Source organism: Ammospiza caudacuta, chromosome 12 (genome assembly GCF_027887145.1).
Source record: "Ammospiza caudacuta isolate bAmmCau1 chromosome 12, bAmmCau1.pri, whole genome shotgun sequence".
Lineage (NCBI taxonomy): Eukaryota > Metazoa > Chordata > Aves > Passeriformes > Passerellidae > Ammospiza > Ammospiza caudacuta.
Window position 1 is genome coordinate 16,052,664 of NC_080604.1, and position 12,629 is coordinate 16,065,292.

The 12,629-nt window shown below is 45.9% G+C and overlaps 1 protein-coding gene across 1 annotated transcript in view; it reads right to left on the reverse strand.

Moving 5' to 3' along the window:
• Nucleotides 1-12,629, reverse strand: part of ADAMTS9 (ADAM metallopeptidase with thrombospondin type 1 motif 9) — a 78,706-nt gene that overhangs the window by 43,120 nt on the left and 22,957 nt on the right. The window contains exons 12-19 of the mRNA XM_058812794.1: nt 12,244-12,389; nt 6,444-6,625; nt 6,209-6,345; nt 4,849-4,966; nt 4,489-4,584; nt 1,883-2,049; nt 1,645-1,774; nt 1,018-1,144 (exon numbers count right to left, since the gene is read on the reverse strand). Of these exons, the coding sequence (XP_058668777.1) occupies nt 1,018-1,144; nt 1,645-1,774; nt 1,883-2,049; nt 4,489-4,584; nt 4,849-4,966; nt 6,209-6,345; nt 6,444-6,625; nt 12,244-12,389 (1,103 nt within the window). The remainder of the gene's footprint in view (nt 1-1,017; nt 1,145-1,644; nt 1,775-1,882; nt 2,050-4,488; nt 4,585-4,848; nt 4,967-6,208; nt 6,346-6,443; nt 6,626-12,243; nt 12,390-12,629) is intronic.

The window sequence follows — 12,629 nt, forward strand, 5'->3', positions numbered from 1 at the left end:
AAAGAGATGCTGGACATGAGGCCTGATCCAGGGAGGTGCTGGAGACCCTGAAGCCAACAGGGTCCATTGCCCCTCACACCTGGCAGGGGTGGCTTCTGGGGGAGGAGGCAGTGACAACCTCCAGGGGTCCTGGAGACCCTCGGGCTGCTGCCTGTGCCTGTACAGGGAGCACAGAGCCCTGCTCCCAAGCCAAGAGAACAAATTCTATCACAGCCCAGAGAAGAATAAGATCAAGGGGATTTGGAATCAATAGCTCCTGACTGGTGGGAGCCTCACATCCCTGCATGCTTTTCAAACTCCTGTTTTGCCCTTCTCAAGTTTCCAACCTGTTGCAATGGCAACAGCTGTTACCGCGACAACCCGGCCCCGCACAGCCCCTGCACAGCCCCGGTTTAACAGGGCTGCAGAAACCCCTCGGGAAACTCAGCCTTCTGAATTGCTTCACCAGCAATGCCACCACATTTAAGCCCCAGGAAGGAAAACAGATTGCTTTTTAAAGGAAAATGGGTTGTGATGATTTAGACTGTGCTCCATCAATTCCAGCTTGCCAAGAATTGTCTGGGGACAGCCCCAAACCCATTCTACACTTAAGCCTATTCTTTGCTTTAAATAAACAGTGATAAATCCAAGTCTTAGCTACGTTTTTGCTTTAAGTGTATGTTTTCCCCTCTCTGCAAGCTGTATGTAGAATGGCACTGAGCATTTCTGATCCAGGCACATGCAAATTTCAGGCCTTGTATTGCACAGGGAGGTTTTTCAACATTAGAGAATTTTTGTTATAGTTAGCTCTAATTGAATCCAGCAAGAGAAATGTGAAAACATTGAAAAGTGCCTTTCAAAACATCACTGGTGGATGACAATCTCTCTTGGTCGACAAAGAGGCAACTACCAATCCTTTTCTTTTTCAAAATCTAATACAGGCTGGTGAGAAAGGGAATTAGGGTGAGAAGCGAAAGGCAAGAGGAGTAAATAATAAGTACACAATGTTATTTATATACATGGCTGAGTACACTGCACCTTAATTCACACTCTGTGTTACAAGGCTCGGTGCTGGGCTCAGGCTGGGGAAGTCGATCACATCGCTGGTCTGACACCGTGAGCTGATCTGACTCTCTCTTACACACAGGCTTCCTTTTGCGTTCTCCTGCAGAGAAAACCAGCGCTTGGTTTGAGTCAAGCAGTAAGTGATCAATTCAGCTATTTCTCCTACACCTTTTATAGTAATATTTAAGACATGCTTAGGTGTGCTTTTCTACCTCTGTCAGAAACAGGGAGGGGGTTTAAGACTAAGCGAGGCAGAAAGGGTTTATTGTAGATGGGATGGACACAGGCAGAGAGCTCAGTACCTCCACAAGGATGGGCTCTGAGTATTTAGCAGCGTGGCCACCCTTAGGAAATGCCTCATTTTCTGTGCTTCAGCTTCCTCACCTGCAAACCAGGTTGTGAGGCTCACCTAGCTGCGAGGGGCTGTAAGGTGCCCTGCTCTGAAACCCAGAAGCCCCTTATAGGATGTTATCCTCCCTGCAGACCAGGGAAACAACAATACTCACAGGGTGAGAATCTCTTGACAGAGAGGGATCTGTTTGATGAACTGCCCAGACCCCAAATGAATCCAGGACAAAACTACCCTTCCCAAGCACCCACCTTGGCAGAGCTTACTGCAGGGCTGCCATGGGCCATGCTCATTCCAGTAAAACTGCTGAGGTTTGTCCTCAATAGGGATATTGAATGTGTAACGAACATCAGGATTGTACAAATTGCCCACTGATAAAACCTGAGAGGAAGAAAAATGAAGCAGAGTAAATCAACAGATATCACTGCCCACTGTTTTCAGTCCAACAAAGCTGGGCAGACTTGTCCATACACACAACATATACTTCACCTGAAGTGTTATTTCTTGCTCAATCCGATCTGTAGAATTAATCCTTTCAACAGTATTATCGGAGCCACTGTATTCGATCACAGCATTCCCAACTTTGATTTCCCTTTTAAACATACTGACGACAAAGTCTCCATTTAATATAAAGTCTCCTTGACTGTTAGATAAGGCTGCATAGGTGCAAAAAACAATAACTAAAGAGGCAGAATTAACTCATACATACATAACAACGTGGGTTGTGCTCTCAGTGCTCCTTTCTCTGGTGGGGGGGGAACCCACTGGCATTCTCAAACAGAAAGGATGTAAAGTGAGCAGCAGAGCTCTTGCAGACATTCTGCCTTCTCCTTTTTCCACTGGAAAGCCTCCTAAAAATGAAGGCTGAATTCCTGAAGTTGTTGCTAAACAGTTCATCCATAACCCAAAACAGAGGTATCCAAAAGGCATTCTGGGCTGGCTGCTGCAAGGAGTACACATAGGCTGTATCCCCACATATACCACAGAAATAATCCTGCCCAAAACTTTTCATGAGCTGTGTGGATAGGGTGTCTTCCCTGGTGTTTCCAGGTGTGTTCTTAGGGTAAATGTATGCACCCTAATTACCTAAACATAATTTCTAGTATATAATTACAAAGAGCTTGGTCAGTATTTTCCCCTTGGTTGCCCTCTCCCTCCTCCCCCCATACTTTTTATTATTCCAAATCTCAAGGTATGTGAGAGCACTGGAGGCTTAAAGCCTAAATGCTTTATAAAAGGAACAGTTTCCTGAAAACAGCAGTCTGCTGCACAACTTCACACTAATGCGATTATGTAGCTAATTTCCTAAGTTAGTTTCCCCACCATTTCACCCATCACAGCTATGTTACTAAAAAGCCCCTGTACTGAAAAATCTAAACACCAAAACACCAAAGGGAAAGTTTTTCCATCGAATGAGGAGAGATAATGAAGCAAAACACTGCTTAGTAGCAAAAAGACATAGATGGAGAAAACCTCACAAAGCAGAGGCTACTCTCAACCAAGTTTCACACTTTGGAGGTTTTAATGTTATTAGGCAGTAGTAAAACTCATTAAGGGATTACTTCTCTTTTACTATATCTCCTATAACAGTAGGTACATCTTGGACTTGATGACAACATCAAATTCCTCCTAAATTGTTAAGCAACTACAAGGTTCACAGTAACTGAGGGCCCAAGATTTCACACTCAGTGAGCTGCAAAGTAAGTGGACCCATGCACACTTCTCATTTACTTCCAGTCAGGCCTAATGTGAAGAGATGCTTTCCCAGCAATATTAAAGCAACATTAAAGAAGATTGGACTTCATTGTTTCCCAAGAAGATTAAAGGCCCTCCAAGAAGAGCTGAGAACTTTGGGGCTCCTTCTGGGGTGAACCAGTTTGAAAAAGCATAACATAGGGAGGATTGCTTTTCCCAGGGAAGATGAAAAATAAAATTTGGCTCCCTCCTCCAAGACAGAAAACTCTGAGACCATTTTTTTGGTGCTGATGTGCATTCATGCTGCACCATCTCAACTTTCTGCCTCAGTGAAGGGTCCAGCACATGGATGGCATTTCAGAGCAACAGCAAGGCTGTCATTGCCTCCCTTTGGTGCATGGTGGTCTCTGGCACTTGTTTCTCAAATGACTCCCTATACCTTTGATGGGCTAGGGGCCACCAACCAACTCCCCTTATTAACACACCTAGTTACAGGAACTTGGTGACAGAACAAGATGAAGTGCCCCGTTCAAAGATTTAAGTACAGGACCCTGTGCTACTGGAACACAGCTGGGGGTGCAAGGCACAGGGTGTGCAAAACAGGAGGAGTAGAGACTCTGACAGGACTTAATGGCAAAATCAGCCTTCAACTGGGAAGTGTAACATCAGTAGTGAGGCTCATTTGTATTATCTCTGTTATTGAAGCCAAACAGAACTATCTGTGGGGTGAGTGATCATGGTGGAAAAGACACTCATGGCCATGCTAGCAGCATATATGTGCATGTAGCACAGTGGTCTAACACAGCACCACAAGCATTTTCATCTGCCTCTAAAGGCCAAGTTACTGCTAGGTTTAAATCAAACCAATATCTTTGGTGCAGAGTATTTCTTTACAGTTACATGTCACTATCAGGCAGGGACAAGAAGGCCTCACTATCTGAAATCAGAATTATTATTCTCAGAAGAAAATAATTTCTCTTTGTATGTGTTTACAAACATCTTTCAGGACATGGCACCAACAAAGCATGGTGACAGCAGAGATAAAGTTGCAGTGAGGAGACTCCAGCAGAGCTCAGAATGCTGTTTGGTTCCCAGCTTTGTCCCTCAGCTACCACCCAGGCTCAACAGTCCTTCACAGCCCTAGACACACCCTAAGGGAATATTTCTTATAATTGGAGAACCTCCCAGACCTTGCAACTAGGATGGCATGAAGAAAAAAAAAAAAAAAAAAAAAAAGAAGATAAGGTTGAATGTTTGGCAGACACAGAAAAATTCTCACCAAGAAAACATCTCCCTCAAATTAATTCTTCAACCTCCCTAGCAGAGAGCTGCCAGTAGATACATCACCACAGCCAGACAACAAGGCAGATTTCTGGAGTGACATAAGGAACACAACTCACCCAGGTAGTTGTCATCCTCTGGTTTCCCTGAGTAACTGTGCTGACGCACATCAATATTAGTGGCACCAGCTGGGATGCGAACCACAACGTTATAACCTAGGAAAGATGGAACAGGAAGTCAAGGCTATTACACAGGCACTTGATTTGTTTTCTGCAGGGGAAGGGAAATGAGCTAAGTTACTTCACATTACACAAGCTGATACTTTTCATTTAGGGATAGCATAAATAGTTATAAAAAGGAATATACTATAGCTAGAAGGATTTTGTGTTTTACATCGGCATTTTTGTAGATTAAGTGTCATAATGGCTTTTATAGACCCACATTTTTTCACCATAAAGTTTTTAGCAACAGATTCTTACCATAATGCACTGTGTTAAATGTGCCTGCAACAGTTTTGCATGAAGAATTATCCCCACCACAAACACCACATTTATCTCTTCTTGCTTTTGAATTCAGCACATGATCACATCCAGCTTGCTTTAAGAGAAAAATTGAAAAAAACATATTGAGCAAATAAGACTAGAACAGCATTGACAAATCTCCTAATTAAGGCACACAAAAGCTGTGTATGCAAAAGGCTGCTGTGAGATAAACTGGTTTGCTTCCCCACATTTTTCCACTGATTTACAGTGCGGCCATCCTACAAGGTTTTACAACAAAAGGCTTTTTTACAAAGCAAGAATCAGAACAACTATTTGCACCAGGTAATGCTTTCACTAGAAAAAAATTCTTGCATCAATTGTTCCTGTAGAGAAAAGTGTGAAGAACAATTGTGAATGGAAATGTAGAGCTCTGGGGCCTGATCAGGAGGAACTGGGGCAAAACACAGAAGGAAGCAGCACTGGGATTTAGGCTGAGATTCCACAGCCCTCAGTAACCTAGGGCAGATGTGCAAACATGTTCCACTTAAGTGTGTCCCCTGGTGAATGGTCTAGACTAAGATGAGCAGTGGCTGAGGAGCTCAGCCTGGAGAAAAAGAGGCTCAGGAGAGACTTTCTCACTCTCTCCAACTACCTGAAAGGAAGTTGTAGCCAGGTGAGGGTCAGGCTCTTTTCACAGGTAACGACCAACAGAACAAGAGAAAACAGCCTCATGTACAACAGAGGAGGCTTAGATTTGATACTAGGAAACAATTCTTCACCAAAAAGTTTGTCAAACACTGGAACAGGCTGCTCAGGGCAATGGTGGGAGTCACCCTCCCTGTTAGTATTAGAAGACATGTAGATATGGCACTTGGGGACATGGTTTAGTGGTGAACTTGGCACTGCTGGGTTAATGGTGGCACTTGATCTCAAAGGTCTCCATCTAAATAATCCTATGATTCCACATGTGGCTCTTGGGCAAATCTGGAGGCTGGCACAAGTTTCAGATCATTTGGGGCTTACAGAGCCTGCAGCTGGTAACAGGCATCCTCTGAGTGAAGAGGACATGCCACCACCTGCCTGGAGCATGGTGCAGAAGCAACAGCCTGCCCTACCAAACTGCCATCCCCCTTTGGTGAAGAGGAGGGACAATGATCACCCAGCAGAGGCCCTGCACACAGATGTTGTTGGTGTCGGGGCCGCAGGGCGTCCCGTCGATGACGCGGTCCCAGAGCTGGTAATAGGCATCATCTGAGTGCAGAGGACATGCCACCACCTGCCTGGAGCATGGTGCAGAAGCACCAGCCTGCCCTACCAAACTGCCATGCCCTTTTGGTGAGGAAGGGACAATGATTACCCGGCAAAGGCCCTGCACGCAGATGTCGTTGGTGTCGGGGCCGCAGGGCGTCCCGTCGATGACGCGGTCCCGCAGCTGGTAGTAGGCCGTGTTCCCCGCCACCCGGCAGAAGAGCTTGCACCGATCCTTCATCAGGACTGCAGGGGGAGGAGGGACACCAGGAGCACGTTATCTGAACACCCTCACCCCAGGCAGCAATCCAGGAGGCAGGACCTGCATCCCCCCAGCCACTTACTGCCGCTGTACTTGGGAACCCAGCGCACGTTCGTGGGCAGCCCGTTGATGTTGAAGTGTTTCCCATCAAAGTCAGCACACTGCTCATCCCGGAAATCCTTCTTCAGCTTCGAGCACGGTTCTGTGTTGCAGGATTTAAACTTCATACGACGACCCACGCAGTATTTCCCACCGTTTTTGGGTCTGCAGAGACAACATCAGGCTGGAAATGAGGTGGAACTGCAATTCTGCAACTGGGTCGGTACAGTCAGGATTTGCAGCAGCACTTTGTGGGCTCTGTCTTTCTGCATATCTTTAATTAATATCCCAGATTGACAAGGAGGAAATGTTATGCTGGTGTCTAACAAAAAAAATCCCACATATGCAATAAAAAGGGATGAAAAAGAATATTTGCTTTCTGATGGATGCCATGGTCGTGAGAGAAACCAGAAAGGAAGCACAACATCTTCTTCCCCACCTGAGGACTTATTTTCACATTGAGGGATCCCACTCAGGCCCATGTTTCCTTACAACCCCATCAGTCCTATGGATTTTGTGGCTGACAATTTGCTTTTGATCTAGTAGGTTGCAAATAACTAAACATTACAGGAGAAAAGGCTTCCTTCCCTGCAGAGGCTGAAAGGTCAGGCAGCACTTAGTCCTTCAGGATTTCTAGCCCCAAATGTTAAAAATGGTAATGCTGAGCACTTTGAAACAACTTTACCCTCATATATTCCAGAAAGCATCAAAGACAGCCAATAAATAACTTACCCCCATTTTATAGCAGGATGACACTGGTATAAACTGGGAAGAGAAATCCCATCCAAGCCACATAAAACCCAGTGGTAAAGCCTAGAAGCTTTCATTTTAAATTTCCTGACTCACAGATTCAGAGCTGTAGTCATAAAACTATTTTTCTCATATGCAGATGAAGCCTTTGCCAAAGAACATCACTCTGGGGACTGAAAGAGCCTCTCCTATTCCATCTGCTGCCAGCAGTGGTGCAAGAATGAGCTGCACATCAAAATAACCACCAAACCTACATCTTCTATCTACACCCTGAAAAATGGGTGCCTGCAGTAGCAAGGAGTGCAATCAGAAGAGTGACTTGCCAGGCTCCAACAACCATGCACCCACACCTCGTGCCTTCCAGGGCTGTTCTTCAGGATCAGCTCTGCCTTGCCTGGGAACCAGGCACCCTTCAGTGCCCCAGGGATGCTGGCAGAATGCTCCTTCCCTTGGAGCTCAATTGGGAAGGAACACACACAAAGTTTGCACACTTGGAGAACCCTTCAAGATGCAGATGAATGAGTGATAAATGGGAGCCACCCCTGTCCTCATAACAGAGGTGCTCACCATGAGATCTCCAAGTTGCGTGCAGCCAGCACCTCTAACAAAAAAGACAGTACTCCCCTGCACCTGCACAATGGTCCCTACACACAGTGAGTCAACAAGTTCCTGCAGCTGAACAGGATTTTTGAGCATCTCTGCACCTCAGGAAGCCCAGCAGTGCCTTTTATCCCACAAATAACAATTCTTCACTCTTTCATTTGAGATCTCTTTATGACTCAAGTAGCAAAGTTCCTGTGAAACAAATGAGAGACAGCAGCACAGAACAGCTTGCCCTTGCCAAAAGATTGCCTGCAAAACCAGGAAAGGCAGGCAGACTTCCCACCACCCCTCACCACCACGCTAGGGATGCTCACAGGTTTGGCAGGAGTTGTGTCCTTGAGCAGCTGCAGATGAGATGCTGGGCACCACCAGTTACAAACATGGGATTTTTCCTGCCAGCATCCTCCAGTCCCTGAGATTCTCACTGCTCTGGTGCAGACCCTTCTAGTCCTAGCCTAAATACCACAGGGTATGATTTGTCCTCAGGCACAGTCCTGAGCAATAGCTCACAACACCAGCTCTACCTGCTCTGAGGGCAGTTCTCACATGCCATCTGGAAGTGAAATTCATGTCACTTACAAAGGTTTCTGGTGTTTGCAATTAAGCAAGTACCAGTGATAAAAAGCCCAAGCAACTACACAGTGGCCATTGCAGATTCCTGATTACAGACTGATTTTACACCTTTACAGTTCCTAGTGGAGGAAGTCTAAACCTGGTTTTTACTGATTTAGTCTGTTGTCCACCTTGTGACAAACAACTTCAAAGAACTCACCTGATTACACCTGGGATAGCTCCAGGGCTACCCCAGCACAGCAGCTCCTGCAGACACAGCCCAAACTCCTCCTTGCCTTGCAGGCACAATGGCAATTGCTGGGGGTTTCCCAATACCAGAGCCCATCCCATGGACTATTCCCATGCAGCCACATGAGCCACCTCTAGCTACAAAGGGACATCTCAACCACACAGCATACTGGGAAACTTCTTTATCATGGCAACAGCACACTCCAGACCTGGCTGAGTCTGAGTCATTCATGGGGGAATTAACAGGATTCGTCATTTTCACTTCAAAAGCATTTGTACCTCTGCAGGATTGCTGCAGTTTGACAAAACATCTGAGTTATACAAACCTTTAAGAAGGCATTTCTTTTTAAAAAAAATTGTAATTACAACATTTTTATGGCAACCACATATTGCTTCCAATATAAATCAATTAACTAAAATGAAACTCTCAACTATTTAGTTAAGGGGAACATGAACACGTAGGAGCTTTTTCTTTTTTTAAAGTATGTCTGATAAAATCCAAAAATCCCAAGCTACTATTTAGTTTTTTCTTCACTAGACATGACCCCTGAGACTGAGATAACATCGACACAGGACACACCACAAACTGAAGGATGCTAAAGCTTGCCACCTTGTTGCAAACTGTCAGCTTTGTAACCCTGGCAGGAAATCTCCTTGCAGACAATGCTGGGGGCCGAAGCACACTCACACTTCGGACACTCAAAAACAGCTCCAAACTGCCCTGACAGTTCAGAGTGTTTTTAACCAGCTCTGCTTCTCACAGAATCTGAGGGACAGAAAGAGCTGACCCTGAAAAAGAAGCCACCCTCATATAACATCAATTTTCAGTGTCATGAAGAAATACAGCATACTTTGCTCTGCGTAATATTTTTATGGATCATCAACAATGTACCACAGAGTCAGAAAGGAAAGCAGTACATGCACAGAAACCTTGTTTTCCTTCCATTTCCCTTCTCTTGGAGTCACCTATTTGACCAATTAACAGCTGGCACAGACCCACTTTCAATCCAGTACCATTCCCCCAGGCTCCTGCACACACCCCAGACCCACTGCCCTCCTCCCAGCAGCCCAGAAACTCTCATGCCCAGGGAACGATGTGGTCTCATCCCCATTCCCACCCCAACAGGTCTGAAATACATGATGCTCAAGCCATCACCTTGAGCATTTTGAGGATGTGCACAAAAATCTGTGAAGCTCCAGTGTGCACAGATCAGTTTGAGATATCCTTCCCCACATTCCAGGAAGCCCTAGGACTGGGAATTGGTTGGTGGCCAGCACAGTTATCTATACATTTGTTTACATGTCAGGCTCAGACTGTTAAGCACAGGTGGATACCTCTGTGATGGACTAAAATGCAAATGTGATCTGACTCACATCCAGAGATTAGACTCCCCCATCCAAAAAACCATTCCTGTAAACAGGGATTCTGGTATTGACATGTTATCAAATATGCCCTTTCCCATAATTCTGCAGCATGTCTTTATCTGAAAACCAGGGCTTGCACCACAGCCCCTCTGATGATGCACCACAGCCATGGGCTTTGTCCACCAGCCAGGCTCAAATTCCCATGTGGGCAATCTCAGTGGGAAGGGTCTGGTCTGGTTAGCAAACACATTCCTTCAGGGTATGTCAAAAGAGGCTGCTGCAATTCCAGAGGCCTACAGCTCTCCCTGCATCCCTGCAGGACACTCATCATGTAGGTGTCAGAGCACTCTACAAATTGTAGAGAGGCAGGAGCTGCAGCTTTACTTTCTGCAGCATGGAGGGAATGGATGTAATTTTCAATGCCAGATTTAACACAATTTTTTACCGGATGCAAGATCCCACCCCAGATTCTCATGCACAGAAAAAAACTTTAAAAAGCTAAACCAACTTTGAATACAAAAGATTTATTGAGAATTATTTCAGACCTTACTCAAGGTATCTGGGTTAGGTTTGCTGCCTTCTACAACAGAGGAGAGACTGTCTCCTTTTTAAGTACTTTGAGAAGGGGAAAAGGCAAGAGAATATCTAGTGGGCTCTCATCCATTTGCATCGTTTTAGCAGCCCCATGATAATGGGGACACAGGAGGTGGGAGCTCACACTGTGGTGTCAAATTGCAGGCACAAACCAACGACAATCAGTGGGAAGCTCTATGGATGGTGCCAGGACAAGCTACTCACAAAGACCTTGTGAGGGGCTGGAGAAGAGAGGCCAGTGCCAGCACAAGGCTCAGGAAAGGAAAATACCACTATCAGTCACAAGGATTTCTCAGGCAGCTTGGAGCAGAGTGTGTTTAGGTGCTTTTGCAAATCCCAGCCACAGCACTGAAGCACCAGGACACAAACCACAAGCAATCAGGGAAGATGGAATTTCAAATCCCTTGGCTAGCCTTTAGGATAAAGGAGATTTTCTATCACAAAAAGCTATCAGTCTGAATAGATGCGTCTCAGAAAACAGGAATACATCTCACTGACAGCATCCAAAGTTTCAGCAGCAGAGCTGCAAAGATGCTTTGCTTTTGTCTTTCCATGGCTACAGAAGACCATATGGAGTGTGCTGACTCAGCACAGCCAGAGGAGAACTCTCTGCACTTGTGTTTTTCTTAGCATTGTTTTAATTAATGTGCTGGTGTCCTACTCTCTCAGCCTCAACTTTTGACACTTGCCCAGCTGTGCTGAGCAGCCTCTCCTGTTACCACAGCATGAGTGTCATGGGCATAAGCTCTCCCTTCTCCCATTAACAGTGATGAAACTATCACTGGCACATCTCTAGTGGCTATTTTCTTGGCAATAAACCATCCAACACCAGTGATGAGAAATAGGAATCTTTTTAAGACCCCTCAGTGCAATCAGCCCCACAGACCCTCTCCTCCCTGTATCTCAGTCCCAAATAAAAGCCCAGAGAGCCTCCCTTCTGCAAGAAGGCATCTAAACAGAAACCAGCACAATTCACAATTTACGTAAACAGGCTGTTTTCATACCAGTTGCTCAAGCCGTTACTATTGCACCAGCTATATATTTGTCTCCTTGAAGCCCACAGCAAAATTCCCTGCCATTTCAAATGGTGCAGGATTTTGCATTCCAGGCTGATAGCAAACATTCTCGAGTACCACTTTTTAATGGGGCACAGATTTCTGCTGAGGTTTGGCTAGTCTGCACCAGCTGAAATGTAACTGTATAAAGGATCAGCTGCAAAAGCAGCCAAAAGCTGCAAAACCAGACAAAGCAGGAATAAAACGGTAGAAAACCTTATTATAAAGGCCTCTAGGAACAGCTGCAAAAGCAACCAAAGCAGGGATAAAATGGTGAAAAAGGAAGGCTCCTTCCTTTCTGACAGCTTTGGAGAAAGAAAAACACCTCTCGAAGTGGGACCCCAGCTGTGCCTCCACAGGAAAACGGAAGGTAATAAACACATGGAGGTATCAGCTTTTTATCCCTCATTGTTGAATGGATGGATCCCTTTTTTAGAGCACTTCACCCACACACCAATGACCACATCCTGCCTCACCCATGCTGGGGAAAGCCACCCATGCCCAGTGCAGAGCCACCTGTCCTTGGCACTCCCAAGGACTGAGGGCAGCCCAAGTTGATTCCAGCCCATTTGGGCAGCCCAAAGTGCGTTTCCCCATCTGCCCCTGTGCACTCACTCGGGCCTGTTGCACTCTCGGATCGCTGTCTTTATGCCGCCGCCGCAGGTCCTCGAGCAGGTCCCGAAGGGGCTCCAGGTGCCCCAGGCTCCGTCTGTCACCGGCGCCTCCCGCTCCTTGGGCACACACATCCCAAACCTGCAGTGCTGCACGTGAAGGAGACAGGGCAAAGGTGGGATTGTGCTGCTTTGCATTATGAGCGACCCACAGTGACCAGCCCGGGCAATGAGACTCAGCCTCGCTTATTTCTCAGCCACACACAATGATTTTGCAATCAAATAAAACTGAACCGCTTTTACTTTTGTCTGTCACCCCCATATTTTTCTTTCTCCATACCCTTAAATGGCAAAGTGAAGGCAAGGTGCTGAGTCCATGGAATGATTTAT